Genomic DNA, 18,959 nt, shown 5'->3' on the forward strand with positions numbered 1-18,959 from the left:
CCCGCCACCCATCCTTTCGATATAATTTATATCCAGGAATCACTGTGTCCCATTGATTTTCCCCATCTCACCAAGTTTCTGAAATGCCCACAGTGTCTCTGTTTTCCCCCAATACTAAGCTTTCCAACTTTCCAAGTTTACCTTGGATATCTCTAGCATTTGTATATATAAACATCTTTAATTTCCCAGGCATATTAGGCCCAAACCTTCCTCCAGCTGCCTTGAGACCTTGCCAGGCAGTCCAGTGCCATGTAGAAAAGTAACAGCTAACCCTTCATCTCTTTGAGATGAGCCATCCCGAACCAGAGACAGATCATATTCAGTTGTCTTTCCCCCAAGATTCAGTCACTGCTCTGCCACCTTTTTGATTTTAAGTGCAAGCAGCCTGGTTCCTTCTCAAGACAAATGGAGACCATCTATTTTGTACAGTTCTCACTTGTTCCAAAAAGCATCCCAGTGCCTAACAAACTTGAACCCTTCCTTCCTACACCATTGTCTCATCCACTCATTTGTGCCTGTCTCTCCGGCCCTGCATGTGGAACAGGTAACACTTCTGAGACCTTGGAGGTCCTGACCTTGAGTTTCCTGCCTAGCAGATTAAATTTTTCCTCCAGGACCTCACAACTGCATTTACCCACATCATTGGTGCCAACATGTACCATGACCAACTTACCTAGAACAAACATAATGTCCACTACTTTTGCACCAGGCATGCATGTCATCACCATATGGTCAGTACTTAAGTTTGCCACCCAGCTGCCTAAGGATCAAATCACCCTGAGCCTGCTTTGGTGGGGAGGATGGGATATAAATCAAATTAAATAAAATGAATAAATAAATCATCAACTGCCAACAGCCTCCCTCCTTGCCTGCCCAGGGATTGTTCCTTGGTACAAAAGGATACCCATTCACCAACTGAAGAGGTCCCTTTTGAGGGCACATTCCCCTTGTCCTCAGCATGGTGCTATGTTTCCCCTCAACCCTCATGCTCCATGACAGCGGTGGGGCTGCCATTTTCAGAGTGGGACACATCTAACAAGTCCCTGAGAGTCTTCTCTATGTTCCTGATTTCTCCAGGTCAGCCACCTCGGCCTCAACAATGCAAACTTATTCCCTTAGAGCTAGGAGCTTCTTGCACCGAGTACACACCCAAGATTTCTGTCCAGTGGTCAGATAGCCATACATGTGACACTCAGTGCAAAAAGCTGCATAGCCCCCAACCTCCTGCTGGCATTCTGCCTTCATAATTGCTTTTTAGTTTTTTTAAAATAAATAAACAAACAAACAAACATATAGTCCCCTTTTTAATACCCTTTGTATTTATTTGGCTCTCTTTGTAGAAAGTCTACTTACCTAATTGGGAACACAAGGAGACTAGGGCCCTGGCTTCCTGGTTCTTCCTGGGCTTCTTTCAGAGCCCTTAGGCTAAGAGCCACAGGCCAAGAGCCTCTGGCAAGGTGCAGCCTTACAAATTCAATTTTCTAAGCTGTTTGCCAAAGCATGCAAAGCTCAGTAAAAGTACTGGTGATGCTTTGTTTATTTTCTAGCTCTCAGGTCAATGAGATAGTGAGGCTAGAGACAGAGAGTGTATGGTTCTCCAGTCTGGGGTGGGGGGAAAGGCTGAAGATTTTCCTGTTTTTAAACGCAGAACCCAGAAGTGGACTGCTGGGCTAATGCTGTCTATGGACAGTCGGTTGGTTGAAGCAACCATGTACCAAGAGATGGTGTCCCTGAATGAAGAGGCCTTGCGTCTCCGACTGCAAGCAGGCAGGCAGACCTCAAGCAGGCAGACCTCAAGAAGGCCAGGCTTGAGGTAGAGTTAAAGGAGAAAGAGAATGCAGCCAAGATGGAGTTAGAGAGAGAAAGGATATTAAGAGAGAATGCAGACAAGATAAATCTGAAAAAAATGAAGCTGGTACATGAGACTGAACTTGCAAAAATTAGAGAAGGGCCACTTCCTCCAGATGTTGCTGTGCAGTGGGACAGTTAAAAGTACCCTTCATACAAGGAAGGGGAGGATATTGAGCATTCCTGCAAAACTTTGAGCAAGTTTGCACCAACTAATTTAAAGGGACTAGATTAAAGGGACCAATCTACAAGCACCTAAAGGACAACTTGGTGGTCTGGGGAAGTCAGCATGGATTTGTCCCTAACAGATCCTGCCAAACCATCTTCATTTCCTTCTTGGATTCCTACTGGATCAAGAACTGTTGATGTTCTTTTACCTAGATTTCAGTAAAGCTTTTGACTTGGTTCCCCATGATGTTCTGATGAGTAACCTAAAGGACTGTGGAATGCACTCTAGGATAGTTAGGTGGATAGTTAGGTGGAGAACTATTTCATTCAACATCTTTATAAATGATTTGGAAGAAGGAATAGAGGGAATGCTTATTAAATTTGCCGATGATACTAAATTGGAGGGATTGCAAATACAGTAGAAGATAGAAACAGGATACAGGATGACCTTGACAGGCTGGAAAACTGGACTAAAACAAATTTTAGCAGGGATAAATGTAAAGTTCTGCATTTCGGTAGGAAAAATCCCATGCATGGTTATAGGAGGGGGGAGGCGTCTTAGCAGTAGTATGTGCGAAAAGGATCTAGGGGTCTTATTGGATCATACACTGAACATGAGTCAACAGTGTGATGCGGTGGCTAAAAAAGAAAATGCAATTTTGGGCTGTATCAACAGAGGTATAGTGTCCAGATCACGTGATGTGATGGTATCGCTTTACTCTGCTCTGGTAAGACCTCACCTGGAGTATTGTGTTCAGTTTTGGGCACCACATTTTAAGAAGGGTATAGATAAGCTGGAAGGGGTCCAGAGGAGGGTGACAAAGATGGTGAGGGGTCTTGGAGACCAAGTCCTATGAAGAAAGGTTGAAGGAGCTGGGCATGTTTAGCCTGGAGAGGTGGCGACTGCGGTGATATGATCACCATCTACAAGTACTTGAAGGGCTGTCATCTAGAGGATGGTGTGGAATTGTTTTTTGTGGCCCCAGAAAATAGGACCAGAACCAGTGGGTTGAAATTAAATCAAAAGAGTTTCTGGCTCAACATTAGGAAGAACTTCCTGACCATCAGAGTGCTTCCTCAGTGGAACAGGCTTCCTTGGGGGGTAGTGGGCTCTCCTTCCTTGGAGGTTTTTAAACAGAAGCTAGATGGCCATCTGACAGTATTGAAGATCCTGTGAATTTGGGGTAGGTATTTGTGGGTTTCCTGCATTGTGCAGGGGGTTGGACTAGATGACACTGGAGGTCCCTTGCAACTCTATGATTCTATGATTCTAACTGCACTCAAGGAGTAGTTGTCAATGGCATTACATCTGAATGGAGGGAGGTGTCCAGTGGGGTGTTATGGAGCTCAGTTTTGGGCCCTGTACTTTTCAGTATTTTTATCAGTGATGTGGATGAGGTTGTGGAGGGGCTATTCATTAAATCTGCAGATAACGCCAAATTGGGAGGAGCAGTGAACATACCAGAAGACAGAGTTAGAATTCAACCAGATCTGAACATGCTGGAAAATTTGAAGCGAACAAGATGCAATTTAACAAAGATAAGTGCCAAGGTGGATGGATGTGTGGTGGGATAAAAGAGAACAGTTTCTAGGGAAGATTCTGTGAAATCTGGTGCCCACTTTGCAGTGAAGAAAATATTTGTGGGTGGAATTAAAGACATGGAAGAATGTGATTTAAAGGGAATATTTTGGAAAATATGGCAAAATCAAAACCATTAAAGTCATGACAGATTGGCAGACTGGAAATAAAAGAGGTTTTGCTTTTGTGTCATTTGATGATCAGGATACATTTGACAAAATTGTTCAGAAGTTGTTGTTCAGTCACACAGTCGATTCCGACTCTTTGCAACCCCATGGACAAAGTCACGCCAGGCCCTCCTGTCTTCCACCATCCTCCGAAGTTGGCTCAAATTCGTGTTTGTTACATCAGTAACACTGTCCAGCCATCTCATCTTTTGCCGTCCCCTTCTTCTTTTGCCTTCTGTCTTTCCTAGCATCAGGATCTTCTCCAGGGAGTGCTCCCTTCTCATTTGGTAGTCGAAGTATTTGAGCTTCAGCTTCAGCATCTGACCTTCCAGTGAACAGTCTGGGTTGATTTCCCTTAGGACTGACTGATTGGATCTTCTTATAGTCCAAGGGACTCTCAAGAGTCTTCTCCAGCACCACATCTCAAAGCATCTATTCTTCTGCACTCGGCCTTCCTTATGGTCCAGCCCTCACAGCCATACATTACTACCGGGAATACCGTTGCTTTGACTATATGGACTTTTGTTGGCAGGGTGATGTCTCTACTTTTTATTATACTGCCCAGGTTCGCCATAGCTGTCCTCCCAAGGAGCAAACATCTTTTGATTTCATGGCTACAGTCACCATCTGCAGTGATCTTGGATCCCAGAAATGTGAAGTCTGTCACTACTTCCATGTCTTCCCCTTCTATTTGCCAAGGTGTGATGGGGCCAGATGCCATGATCTTAGTTTTTTTGATGTTGAGTTTCAAGCCTACTTTTGTGCTCTCCTCTTTCACCCTCAACAAGAGGTTCTTTAGGTCCTCCTCACTTTCTGCCATTAGAGTAGTGTCATCTGCATATCTGAAATTGTTGATGTTTTTCTTGGCAATCTTAATTCCGGCTAGTGCTTCATCCAGGCCAGCATTCCACATGATGTACTCCGCATATCAATTAAATAAGCAGGTGACAATATACATCCTTATCGAACTCCTTTTCCTGTTCTAAATAATTAATAATAATAATAATTTTAATTTATATCCCGCCCTCCCCACTGAAGCAGTTGTTCCATATCCCGTTCTGACAGTTGCTTCTTGACCCTTATACAGGTTTTTCAGGAGACATGTGAGGTGGTCTGGTACTCCCATCTCTTTAAGAACCTGCCACAGTTTGTTGTGATCCACACAAAGGTTTTAGCATAGTCAATGAAGCAGAAATAGACGTTTTTCTGATACTCCTGTACTTTCTCCATAATCCATTGAATGTTGGCAATTTGATCTCTACTTCCTCTACCTCTCCGAAACCCAGCTTGAACTTCTGGTAGTTCCCAATCTACATACTGCTGAACCACCTTGAAGGTAGGATTGCCAGGTCCTACCTCATTTAAGGTGGGGGGGGGGATCCTGGAGCCAGTTTGAGAGGCTTCCCATGGGTATTGTGCGATGCAGTAATGTCACTTGAAAGTTACTTCATCATGTTGCCAACATCATGCATGATACTCCAGGTTTGGGGCAAAACCTCTCTCTCTCTCTCACCATAGTTTGCCTCCAAACCAGAGGATCTTTAACATGACCTTGCTGGCATGCGAAATGAATGCAATGGTGTGATAGTTTGAACATTCCTTGGCATTACCTTTCTTTGGGATTGGAATATAAACCAATCTTTTCCAATCCTGTGGCCACTGTTGTGTTTTCCAAATTTGATGACATAATGTGTGCATCACTTTAACAGCATCATCTTTTAGGACTTTGAGTAGCTCAACTGGGATACCATCATCTCTGCTCGCTTTGTTGTTAGTAATGCTTTCTAAAGCCCATTTGACTTCACACTCCAGGATGTCTGGCTCAGGGTCATCGATTTCACTGTCATGGTTGTCCGGGACATTGAAATCCTTCTTGTATAATTCTTCTTTGTATTCTTGCCACCTCTTCCTGATCTCTTCTGCTTCTGTTAGGTAACCTACCATTTTTGTCCTTTATCGTGGCCATCTTTGCATGAAATGTTCCCTTGATTTCTCCAATTTTCTTGAAGAGATCTCTTGTCCTTCCCATTCTAATATTTTCCTCCGTTGCTTTGCATTGTTCCTTCAGGAAGGCCTCCTTATCTCTCCTTGCTGTTTTCTGAAAATCTGCATTCAGTTGGGTGAATCTTTCCTTTTCACCTTTGCCTTTCCCTTTCCTTCTTTCCTCAGCTATTTGTAAAGCCTCAACAGACAGCCACTTTGCTTTCTTGCATTTCTTTTTCTTTGGGATGCTGCCGATTGCTGCCTTCTGTACAGTGTCACGAACCTCTGTCCATAGTTCTTCAGGCACTCTATCAAATCTAGTTCCTTAAACCTATTCTTCACCTCCACTGTATATTCATAAGGGATGTGATCAAGGTCAGACCTGAATGACCTAATGGCTTCCCTAGTTTTCTTCTGTTTAAGTCTGAATTTTGCGATGAGTAGCTCATGATCTGAGCCGCAGTCAGCTCCAGGTCTTGTTTTTGCTGACTGTAAGGAGCTTCTCCATCTTTGACTGCAATCTGATTTGTTTGTTGCCCATCAGGTGATGTCCACATGTAGAGTCGTCTTTTAGGTTGTTGGAAGAGGGTGTTCGCTATGACCAGCTTGTTCTCTTGGCAAAACTCTATTAGCCTTTGCCCAGCTTCATTTTGTTCTCCAAGGCCAAACTTGTCAGTTGTTCTGGTCACCTTTTTACTTCCTACTTTGGCATTCTAGTCCACTGCATCAGTGGTTGGAGCATAGACTTGGATTACTGTGATATTGAATGGTTTGCCTTGGATACGGACCAAGATCATTCTGTCATTTTTGAGATTGTGTCCCATTACTGCCTTCCTCACTCTCTTGTTAACTATAAAGGCCACACCATTTCTTCTATGGAACTCTTGGCCACAATAATAGATGTAGTGATCTTCTGAGTTAAATTCACCCATTCCCGTCCATTTTAGTTCACTGATTCCCAAGATGTCAGAAGTACCACACCATAAATGGACATGACTATGAAGTGAAAAATGCCCTTTCCAAGTAAGAAATTCAAACTGCTGCCGGTCAGAGAAATTGATAGAGCTTGTGACGATTAGCCACCTTACTGTATCTGTTCTCTATTTCATGTTTTATTGCTGTAGTTCACCACTTAATAGTTTAAGAAGTTTTGTACATTGGGTTCTAGGTATGATTGCATTGTTCTGTGGTATGTTGGCCTCATCAATGGAGAGCCAGATAGTCAGACCCCATGATTTGGTCCAGTGGGAGGGGCGGGGTGTGTGTCATGATCCTAGGCCTAGTGCAGCCCACAGGCTCCAGGGAAAACCTGTATTGGAGTAGTAACCTGGCCTACATTTCCCAGAATCTCTTCTGCCCCTCTGATTGGATGGGCAGAAGTTTAGGAGGGAAAACTTGCCCAGTGGAATCCAGAGGAGTGGAACCTGGGAGAAAATAAAAAGATTAGCTAGAGAGGGAAGTGTGTTTTCTCTTGAGAGGCTGCAGTCGTGAGGGTTCTCTGGAAAGGCTGGGGCTGGAGAGAAGGCAGCAGGTGGGTTCCCGCACCCAAGGAGTGGTGAATCCATTGGTCTTAGAGGAAGGGAACATAGCTAGTTGCATTAGGGCTGTTATTTTGCTTTATACCACCTTTACTATTTTTTGTATTCACTGTGCACTAAATGTTTTACTACCCACTTGTTCTAGAGCACTTCTAATAAACATCTTGTTGTTAAACTGCCTGATTCCTTACGTCTCTTCAGTCATGGCTAAAAGGTACTTGATAATAGGGAAGATACAGGGGTTGAGTGGGTGCACTGGGCCCTCCCAGACAGACTGTTACCAGAGTGATGGCAGCCAATAGAAAGCCCTTCCTGGTCCCTTGCTTGTGACAAAAGGTAATGCTTGTGGGCCAGGTAAGAGCCCTGGATGGGCCAGTTCCGGTCCCCAGGTCATATGTTTGACACCATGCCTTAAGTCAGCTCTAGTGGCTGTTCTCATATTGGAAACTCTAGTCTTTAAGTTCTGTAGTAGTTATTCTAGAGGCAGTGCCCTCAGGACCCTCATCATGACTTTTTCAGGCTCTGCTGGAATTTTTTGAAGAATGTCTGGAGCTGCCTTCCAGTTTTGATGCCATGTAGTATTCAAAATGTGCTGTGGCCGCTAACATTTTTATAAGGAGAAACCTTTCATTTTAAACACTGGCATGTGGATTCCAAATCTAATCTATTTTATGTTTCTTTTGGGGGCATGCAACCCTGGATAATTCTAGTGGAAACCAGGGATAAGTCAAAGTCCCTGTCATCAACACCCAAGAGGGACTGGCCACTCTTCCTTCAGTAAAACCTTCAAACCCCCATGGTAAGATTGCAGTCTGGCCTCTAGCTATACACAGACTGTCAGTTGCAAGACCAAGGAAAAGCCATTCTAAGTGGAATGCCAAACCTTAACTAATGTGGGGAAGGAGGCACACCACAAGAGATACTATCTTGCTTAGAAAATTTCCCCAGCAGATTGATGGACTGTACCAGATTGTCTGGAGTAGCGTATCTTACATCCTACCAATCGCACTATCAAAGAACATTCCCCCCCAAGAGAAACAAAACCCCCACTAACTTTCCAGAAAAGCATTTTATCTTTGCAGGCATTCTCTAAGTACGTTTGACATGTTTTAGGGTGTAAAAATTTCTGTAGAATTGTTAGGAGCAGGTTTTATTGCTTTGGCTTGAATGACTCTCCATGGCAGGCAGGGTTAGCTGGAAGCACCTTATCAAGCACACTTGCTGGTAAACAAAGGGAATGAGAAATTAGAAGTCACCAAACATCCAAGGTTACTAGTGGTATGCCAAAAGGTCACAGATAAATAATCCATGGCAGGTAGACTCAGCAGGGAATGGCATGTCACACTTAATGGGTGGACATGGGCATTCAGGGAAAGTGAATTCTTAGTGACTGTTGTGAACATTCTACATCCCACCTGAACTACTCATCTGGAACACTCAATCAGACACATACATTGTTTCTCCATATTCCGAGAAGCCTTTAAAAACCAGAATTTTTCAGCTCATTGTGGAAACGACATAGCAGTACATCAGTTATAAAAAGGTAAAGGTAGTCCCCTGTGCAAGCACCAGTCATTTTCAACTCTGGGGTGACTTGCTTTCACAATGTTTTCATGGCAGACTTTTTACGGGGTGGTTTGCCATTGCCTTCCCCACTCATCTACACTTTCCCCCAGCAAGCTGGGTACTCATTTTACCAACCTCAGAAGGACGGAAGGCTGAGTCAACCTGGAGCCGGCTACCTGAACCAGCTTCCGCTGGGATCGAACTCAAGTCATGAGCAGAGGGCTCCAACTGCAGTACTGCAGCTCAAATACTTTCTCTGTCTTCATCATACCAAAGAAAAATGGGAGCTGGAGGCAATCCTGGTCCTGAAATACTTAAAAGAAGCTTGTGAGGAAGAAGAGATTCAGAACAAAGACTCCTGAGAGCCGCTCTGGAGCCTTACATGAGGTGGGAGGGGGGATTTCATTGCTTTTATTGACCTTATCCCCATCCATCCCAGACCAGGCTCTCATGCAACCAACTACACTATCAGTACAGGGCACCTCTCTCCCTTCCTGTAAACCTTCAGAAAGACTATGATTGCTCTGGTTTGCACAGTTGCCTACAAGGACCACACATCTGGCCATATCTAAATTACCTCCTCTTGTACTCTTACTCAAGTCAGCAAGGGAACTAGGATGTCCATGCAACCATGCATTGTCCAGAAGCTCACAGGTGCCCACTGATCCTAGAAAGGGTCACCCCATCCCTTCAAAATCCACCAGGGGACCTGCTTGGACATCAAAGCAAGCACTGGTGTTAATACAAGAAAGAGTTAAACAAGTTGCGGGACCCTTCAGCAGGGATTGTAAAATGGAGCTGTTCCACCAGGCCTTGGGTGTCCAGTAAAACCCATCCTCCCCTATGAAGCTTACCACCTCTAAGCAGCCCGGATCAAGAAGAAATTAGAGGCCCAAAGGCACTAATTTGGAAACTGCACATAAACAAATAGTGCAACCTATTTATATAATGTTTTAAACTGGTTCTAATTAGTAGTTGTAGATTTCCTGGGCTGTGTGGCTGTGGTCTTGGCATTGTGAGACCTGACGTTTTGCCAGCAACTGACTGGCATCCTCAGACATAACCCAGAAAACTGGAGTTCTCTCTGGGTTAAAAATGCCAGTCACAGTTGCTGGCAAAACATCTGGTCTCACAATGCCAAGACCACAGTCATACAACCCAGAAAAACTTCAACTACTAATGAACTCTGGCCATGAAAGCCTTTGGCAACATATTGTTTCTAATTACTTTATTATATGTATCAGATACATTTTAGTATTTATTCTCTTTGCTGGTGGCTTCTATGTCAGAACATGCAGGTGAGCAGACTACCCGGCTACATTCAAAATCACTACTGCTGCCAGCTAGTCCAGGTTGGGTGCTTATTGCTTTGTCCTCCTAGCCCAAGGCAAACGATGGAGCCACAACAGGGATTGGGTTGGGACTCTGGGCCACCAGACTTTACTTCCATATCTTCAGACATCTGGTGGAGGGATGAAAGCCGGTCATCTAAACTAACAATGTCTGGAAAAGGTGCGTTGCAGCCACCAGGGAAAAATTAGGTCTCTCCCTCTTCTGCAGAAAGCCATCCTACTGGGGAGATGGCCAGAACATCACACCATAACCATCTCAGTTCATGACTTCAATGGCAGATTTCAACATCAGACATGACTGGTTTAATCCTCAGAATATGGGGAAGTAGTTTCTAAAACAAAGGTATACCAAGCAGTTACCGGGCATCAGAGACAATCAGTTCTGGATCTCTTCACCTTTCTTGCCAACAGTAAGCTTCCCAGATCCTTCTGAAGTCCAAGACAGAAGGGAGGAAGAGTCGCTCAATCACCTTGGCCCCAAAGGCATGCTTTACAGTTACTCTGCAACTCACCTCGTAGCAAGGATTCCTCAACAAGGCCACTTTGAAGATAGCACATTTCAAGACAACATATCTTATTGGCCAAAGAGGCCATGCTTCTCAAGACTTACAACCATGACAGCCATCCAAAGATTGTTCTGAAATCATGAGATGTCTTCACTTGGGTCCAGACTGGCACTGCTTCTCTGCCTGGAGGGTGAAGGGAGAGCCTTGGGAAGCTTTGGATATGCAGCAGTCAATAATGCTGGCTTCCTGGAGACCTTCCATGAACATGAGCTATGAAACATCACTTAGAAGATGCTGCTAATGCAAATATTTTGAATGGAAATGGAAGTGGTAGGTTTCTTCAGCTGTTACTAGCAAGGACTTTGTCCAAATACCCTGGGGGGAAACAAGCCACTGCTATTTTGAGGGAGGGTTTTCGTCTTCATGTCCAGTACTTCAAAGGTATATCCCTCCTCAAACCTTCTACAATACAATGGGATCTACAGAAGATACTCAAGGTGCTCCTTGAACCCATTCCTCTGGATCCTGTTTTTCAAGGTTGCTTTGGGCTGAAGTATATCAGAACTCAGTGTTCTTTGCATCAGCCACAAGATCTCAGTGGTGTTATGAACATTCAGAAATAGTAATAGACTATTTATCTAGCTACATCTTGTGCCTGTTTAGGGCACAACCCTTAGAAACTAAGTCCTGGCAATCCTATGCAACAGAATGAGGTGGCAGAGAGCAGAGATGATAGAATGGAACATACCATTTCAGTATGCGAAACATTTCATTTTTCATAGTTTGTGACAATAATAATTGCATGTTAAGTGAGAAACTAGCATAGCATATAAATGGGGAAGCTATATCTTTTCTCCTTGAAGTGCTAATGCTGGATTTATACGAACCCTTTACATGGCAGAACACTAATAATATAAAATACTCTCCCCACCTGCTGTCTGGAAAGGTGCAGCTTATTTTCCCACCTCAGAATTCTTGTGCTGCATGCATGGACCATACCTTAGGTCAGAAAGGTGGTGCATCTGTTCTTTCTGTGCTGCTGCAAAACATGTTTTGGGGATCCTGCTGCAAAGTGAAAGATTGTGCAAGAGCTTCAACATAGCCTTGCCATCAGAGTGGGTGGCTGGGTCGGCTCAGTGGCAGAGCATCTATTTTGCAAATGGAGATTAGACTGACTTTGATTGACCATTTAATGACCATTTTATGTCGTGAGCCGCCCTGAGCCCGTTTTGGTGGGGTAGGGCGGGATGTAAATCAAATGAAATTAAATTAAATTAAACCAAGGGTCTGATTTAGTATAAGCCAGCTTCATGTGTTCAAGAGTAGCTCTCACAAGGAGACCCTCCATTCAGTTGAGGGGAAAAACTCTCAAGGTAAGTTCAGTGTTTCATTATGTGCTGCAGCAAGCATATCCATATATGTGTACTTTATTCTTAACCAAATGTTAACTGGATTCCCAACCCTGAAAACTTCCTTCTGGAAACAAACCAGACAGACAGGAAAATAAAGGCTGGTTGGATATAGGAAAGAAAAGGTTCCCTGTCAAGCACCATTCGTTTCCGACTCTGGGGTGACATTGCTTTCACGTTTTTACAGCAGACTTTTTACGGGGTGGTTTGCCATTGCCTTCCTCAGTCATCTACACTTTCCCCCCAGCAAGCTGGGGACTCATTTTACTGACCTCGGAAGGATGGAAGGCTGAGTCAACCTTGAGCCGGCTACCTGAAAACCCAGCTTCTGCCAGGGATCGAACTCAGGTTGTGAGCAGAGCTTACGGGCTTAGGACTGCAGTAGTACAGCTTTAACACTTAGCGCCATGGGGCTCTTGGTTGGATATAAGGACATAACATTTTGGATGTTGTGTCTTTTGTGGCTGCAATCATTTCCTTGCTTTTGACGCTAGAGTCTGTCCATGTTGCTTCTCCCTGTTCTGTTCATGATAACCGGCCTTGTCTTTTAGGCTATACAAAAAATCAAATACTATGATATACTGGCTAACAACATTTAGTAAAACTTTTTAAAGAGTCATATAAATCTTTTGTACACATTATAAAGAAGTACAACTTTACAGTATAACAAAGAAAAGTCCATCTAATAAACACCCAGATATTGGCTCATTTCATCAAGCCTTCCTCAGGAGTATTCATTTTCTTCAAAGTTATCAGCCTCTTGTTACAATTCAGTGTTGATACTGCAAGCAAGCCAGGCCTTAACTTCTTCACTGAACAGATGCAAAAGCCTGGAATTTGGCTGGCAAAATGCTCTCTGCAACCTCTTTATTCAAAATTTCTCATCCTGTAATAAAGCATGGTAATTATAACGAGATACAATACAAAGCTACATGGAAGTAAATATTTTTTAAATGTTTAAATGAATAATTTTTAAAAATATATATAATTGATTATTAAGAACAATATAAGTATTTATACTTATATTAGGAACAAGCCATTCCTGAGCTTCTTCTCTAACCAGATGCAAAAGCCTTCTGAATTTTGATGGCAAAATGCTCTCAATCCATGTATTAATTTAGTAGAGGCTGATAACTTTGAAGAAAATATTCCCGAGGAAGACTGTTGACAAAATGAGCCTGTATCCCACTGCTCATTGGATGGACTTTGCTTTGTAATATTATAAAGTTGTGCTTCTTTATAATGCATACGAAAGATTTATATGACTCTTTAAAATGTTTTACTAAATGCTGTTAGCTAGTATATCAGTGTTTGGTTTTTTGTATTTCCTGTAATATGAACTGTGATCCCAGAATGTTTTCCTCCCCGCTTGTCTTTCTAGGCAGCTGCTGTCGGGGGCAGAAGGACTGCAGCTCGTAGCTGATCTTCTGAAGTCTGTAGACAGATTCTCCGAGATACCAGATGATTCACCATGAAAACCACAAGAATGACTTGGATAAACTTGATTCACATATTGGAAATAAGTATTGGAAAAAAATGTCTTGCTATGGTATTTAACATGCTAGAACTTTCTAGGAATATGCAGCCCTTACACCTAGATCCAGGGCGAGTTTGCAACCCTGACCCTTTCTTGACTTACAAATGCTACCTAGAGATCCCTTTTCTCATTTGGCTGGGGCTAGCTGGTCATGCTGTCTGCATCTTGTTTAAAAGGTGCAGAAAATATTTGGTATACATTGAGATTTTTGTTCTAAATGTACATTGTCTTTGGAGGCATTGCTTTTGTTTCTAAAATGTTCCTTCACTGGAGAAAATTGATTTTCCCCAAGTTTACTAATATGAATAAGATGAGAGATGCCTAATCACCTTTTGTATAGTAAAGAAACAAAAACATTACAGACTTGACAAGTTTCCTGAATGCATCATTTTGAAACTTTATAATTCCACTGTTTTGTAATAGTTATCTTGTTTTAATATTCATAAATAAAGTGCTTATATAGTACTTCAGTTTCTTCATTCATGAGAACATAATTTAGACATATGTTCAGAACAGTTCCTTTTATACGTTCCATCACTTACTAAAGAGTAGCTCACAGTTGAAGCTATTATATTCAGTCTCTGTGCTTGATTTGGAAGATTTCTATGTTGCCTTTTCAGGAACCTAATTAAGGTGGCCAGCAAATTTAAAATGTTACCTATTACCATCTGTCCAGCTTGTGGGGTTATACTGTAATGCTAGCTTTGCCATCTTTAATTGATCTTCTTCGTGGTCTCTGTGCAGTCCCACACATGGGTTATCCGCCAGGATCAAACCCGACCTCGGAGAATTCAAAGCAATCTTCGAGCGTTAATTTTGGCGCGCACTTCCTCTCGTCCCGGGGAGGAGGCATCCATTGCGCATGCCTAGACGAGAGGGAGGTGCTTCACCCACACAATTTCTTCTTTACCACCACCTGGGATACACCTACCTCGCTGAGTCTCCTCTATTCATTGCGATTTTCATCCTTTTCCTGTACTATTTCCTCACCGTTTTCCTCACCGTTCGTCTTTTTGTTCAACTCACTGGTATCGTAAAAAATATATATATATTATTATCCCTCTCTTCTCCTTCAGCCTTCATCCCTCTCCTTCCCCTCCCCCCCTCTCTCCCCCGGGCCGATGGAAGGAAAAAACAAAATCACTTTTAAAAAGTGTGTTCAGTACGCCTCAAAAATCCCATCTACTGATGGACATTCTTTATGCCATTAGGGTTTGTAGGATCTTTCGGGCTCAAGTGCCGTGTTCTACTGGAGAAAGTTTTCCTTCCAGACGTTTTGTTCTCAGCTGCGGAGAACATCCTCAGTGGATGTTCTGAGGATGTTCTCCGCAGCTGAGAACGAAACGTCTGGAAGGAAAACTTTCTCCAGTAGAACACGGCACTTGAGCCCGAAAGATCCTACAAACCCTAATGATGTTACCAGCCGTGAAAACCTGAAATCTTTGATTCTTTATGCCTTTTTTGTCTGGGTGAGGCTCATCGTACCGACACTTGCCTGCATTGCAGCCAGTTTGGGAAGCAAGTGAGAAAAAACCGCGCGGCTAGATTCAGAAGTCACTTGTTAGAGTCTTCACTGCGCCCTACTATGTCCCATACTTCGGAATCCCAAACCTCGCCATCTTCTCTATCTACTCAAAAGGGAGTGGCTCGACCGGCAGCTTCCGTGGCCTCGGTTCCCAGCAAGCTTAAGCCCGGGAAACATTCGAAGAAGTCTGACGATTCTAGGAAGAGAATTGACTTCTAAAGACCCTTCGACTTTGACATCACCAAAACCTAAGTCTAAGACAAGCCATAGACCCTCGGATTCGAAGTCTCCAACAACCTCGGTACAGACAGCACCGACTCCATTGGAAGTCTCGGCACCCATTGATACCGTACCTCTTGAGGTCGTACACATTCATTCTCGGTCCCCTTCAGTTCACGGATCTTTACCAGACAAGGTCCTCGACACCCAATCTCCAGATTCCATCAGAAGTCAGCGCGCAAACATTCTCGGCGCACACTCATTCCGGGAGGTCTCGATGCCTACCAAACAACAGATAGTGACACCCGCATCTCCACTCCAAAGAGAACCCTCGACACCGAGAGAGCCATCCACTTGAGTTCGAGCTGAGAAATCTCGAAGCCGTCATAGGGAACGCTATTATTATTATAGCCCATCGAGGTCCAGGTCACCATCTCCTCGCAGGTACCGAAGATATTACAGATCACCATCCTCGGATTCCCATCAGTATCGATACCGTGAAGACCTTCGATACCATGAAGACTCTCAGTACCGTGAGGTACTTTAGCATCCCTCACATCGGGATCAGGCATATTGGGATGACCGTCCTCGGTACCGTGAAACTCCTTCACATCGAGAGCAGGCATACTGAATGAATGAACTTTTTATTACGGTCATAGACCAATATAAAAATATACCACATCATGTAAAAACCCTCCTAAACTACATAAAATACAATAAAATACATAAAACTTTTCCACACCTATACAGGTTGGGGATAACTAAAATATAATTTAGCCAATTTTAAAATCCAGAATCAGTTCAAATTAATATAAAATCCTTTAAATCAGAATATATAAAATCGTTTATAACCTAAAATTCAAACAGATCATACAAAACCTACAATTTCTTGTTTCTTAGTATGGAACTTCACAAGGTAATGGCAGAATTTAGCTATCTGTCTAGAAATAGATGGACTTGCATCCACCAAAAGTTTCTCCAAACATGCCCTGTCCGCATCTGCTATTGGTTTGACTACAAACGGGGAAACAAACCTGTCCCTATATGCTTGGTGGAATGGGCATCGAAAAAACATATGAGTCATCGACTCCACCTCTCCCGTAGCACAAGAACAGCGTAGAACTTCGTACGGAACTTTTCTATATTTCCCTTCTAACACTTTTGAGGGCATGGCTGCGCATCAAGCCAATGTAAAGGCTCTTCTGTGAGCTGATACCTCCAAATAAGAAAAGTACTTGGCCATCCTCATAACATATTTGGTCTCAGTAGACGCCAAAAAAGAAGGGGCCTGTTCTAGATCCCTTTGTCTCTCTATATCACAGATTCTTTGTTTGATAATACTTTTTGCTTTGGCATTACTCTGCGTCAAGAGGTTTTCAAGTGAGAATCCTATACTTTCCAAATTGCTTTCAACCAATTGCACCCACCTTGGCCTGTAGAGGTCTTGAATTATTAGAGGAAAGAGGCCTTTTTTGTCTGTTAGCCATTGGTATGCCGAAGACAACATAATTCTGGCCTCAATTCTCATTTGGCCAGTTTCTAGTCGCAAAAGGGCATTTGGCACACCTGGCGGGAGCTGCAAGATGTTACGGAGAAATTTAGATTGCACTTTCTCAAGAGCCTGTAATTTTTTAGCCGAAATGCCCAGGTTAATACCATGGAGCAGTTGTGTTAAAACTTTATATTGGAACAGTTTCAGTGCTGCCAGAACATAAAAACCCCCCTTAGAATGAAAAAATCTCAGGATAGCATACATTGTTTTCTCAGCTTTCTCCACCCTCATATTACAATGTTCAATATAGGCGCCTGTATCCTGAATTACCATTCCCAAATAAGTAAATTTTGTTACTTGTTCTATTTTCTCCCCTTTCATAGTCTAATACCTTTTCTTGGCTTTTTTACCAAATGCCATCACTTTTGTTTTTTCAAAATTTATTACCAAACGTTCGTTTTCACAATACTTAACAAAGCTGTCTAATGCCCTCTGCAACCCAATAGGTGTTCTAGATAACAGTACCACATCATCTGCATATAGCAGTACTGAAAGGTGGCGAAGAGCCAGCTTTGGGGGGTGTAATTTAATATCAATCATATGTTCCACCATATCACTGATGTAATAATATGAACACCGCCCTCTGTGATTGTCACGACCGATGCCTCCAAATGGGGATGGGGAGCCCACTTGGGAGCGCTGACAGTTCAGGGACAATGGACTGATTACGAGAGATCCCTTCACATCAATTGTCTAGAGCTTCTGGCAGTCCACAGAGCACTGAGATCCTTTCTTCCGTCTCTTCACAACCACCACATTCAGGTCACCTCCGACAATGTAGCCACTGTCTTCTACATCAATCGGCAGGGAGGCACAGCCTCTGTTCGACTGTGCAAACGAGCCCTATCCTTATGGCACTGGAGTATCGCCCACGGCATTTTCCTGACAGCGGTGCATCTACCAGGAGTCCAAAACATCCAAGCAGGCATACTGAATTGCCATTTAGTCAACGACCACGAATGGGCCCTCAACCGTCGTTACCTGCACGCAGTGTTCCAGACCTTCGGAACTCCAACAGTAGATGTATTTGCATCTCCAGACAATGCACAGTGCCCATGCTTTTACACTCGGGGCCCTCCATCTCCACTGTCGGCAGGGGACGCCTTCCTCCAGCAATGGTCAGGGACACTACACTACCTATTCCCATCAATCCCTCTCATCACGAGGGTATTACAAAAGATAAAGTTAGATCAGACCAATTGCATCCTGATTACACCATGGTGGCCTCGGCAGCCTTGGTTCAGCACTCTTCTCCTCATCTCAGACAACACATTCCTCTGATTTCCCCAAGTTCAGGACTTGATTTCACAGCAAGAAGGCAAGGTTTTACACCACAACCAGGCACTTCTACGTCTGACTGCCTGGAAAATCAATTTCTGAATTTCCCTCTGGACATTCGGCATGTCTTACTCAACGCCAAAAAACCTGCCACCAGAAAATCTTATTCTTTGAAATGGAAACGCTTTTCGGCGTATGCTGTTCTACATAACTTCAAACCTGAACTCTCCACGATCACTCAGATCTTAACCTACACCTTATCTCTCTCTAACTCAGGACTTTTGTACTCTTCTCTAAAGGTCCATTTAGTGGCCATCCCTGCATTTCATCCGCATATTGAAGGCTGCACTGTTTTCTCCCACTATGCTACTAAAGCCTTTCTGAAAGGAATCCTCCACCTTCATCCTCCAATCTGCCAGATTCATCCTACCTGGAGCTTGTCACTTGTACTGAGCCAGCTAATGAAGCCACCCTTCGAGCCCGTGGCATCCATTCCTTTACATCTCTTGTCCTGGAAGACAGCTTTACGGGTAGCACTTACTTCCAGCAGGAGAGCTAGCGACATCTGCGCTTTTAGAGCAGTCCCGCCATACACCATTTTCCATCATGACAGAGTCATTCTACGCCCTGACCCCTCCTTTCTACAAAAGGTGGTTTCAGCGTTTCATCTGGGGAAACCTTCGACTTTACCCGCCTTTTTCCAACGCCCTACTGATGCAGCTCAACGAACTT

At 43.5% G+C, this 18,959-nt stretch overlaps 1 protein-coding gene across 1 annotated transcript in view; it reads left to right on the plus strand.

Moving 5' to 3' along the window:
- ENTR1 (endosome associated trafficking regulator 1) overlaps positions 1-14,118 on the plus strand; it is a 44,367-nt gene extending 30,249 nt beyond the window's left edge. The window contains exon 6 of the mRNA XM_060250660.1: positions 13,498-14,118. Within this exon, the coding sequence (XP_060106643.1) occupies positions 13,498-13,591 (94 nt within the window). The 3' untranslated portion in view covers positions 13,592-14,118. The remainder of the gene's footprint in view (positions 1-13,497) is intronic.
- The last annotated feature ends 4,841 nt before the right edge of the window (positions 14,119-18,959 follow it).

The sequence above is a fragment of the Heteronotia binoei genome, chromosome 12, assembly GCF_032191835.1.
Source record: "Heteronotia binoei isolate CCM8104 ecotype False Entrance Well chromosome 12, APGP_CSIRO_Hbin_v1, whole genome shotgun sequence".
Taxonomy (NCBI): domain Eukaryota; kingdom Metazoa; phylum Chordata; class Lepidosauria; order Squamata; family Gekkonidae; genus Heteronotia; species Heteronotia binoei.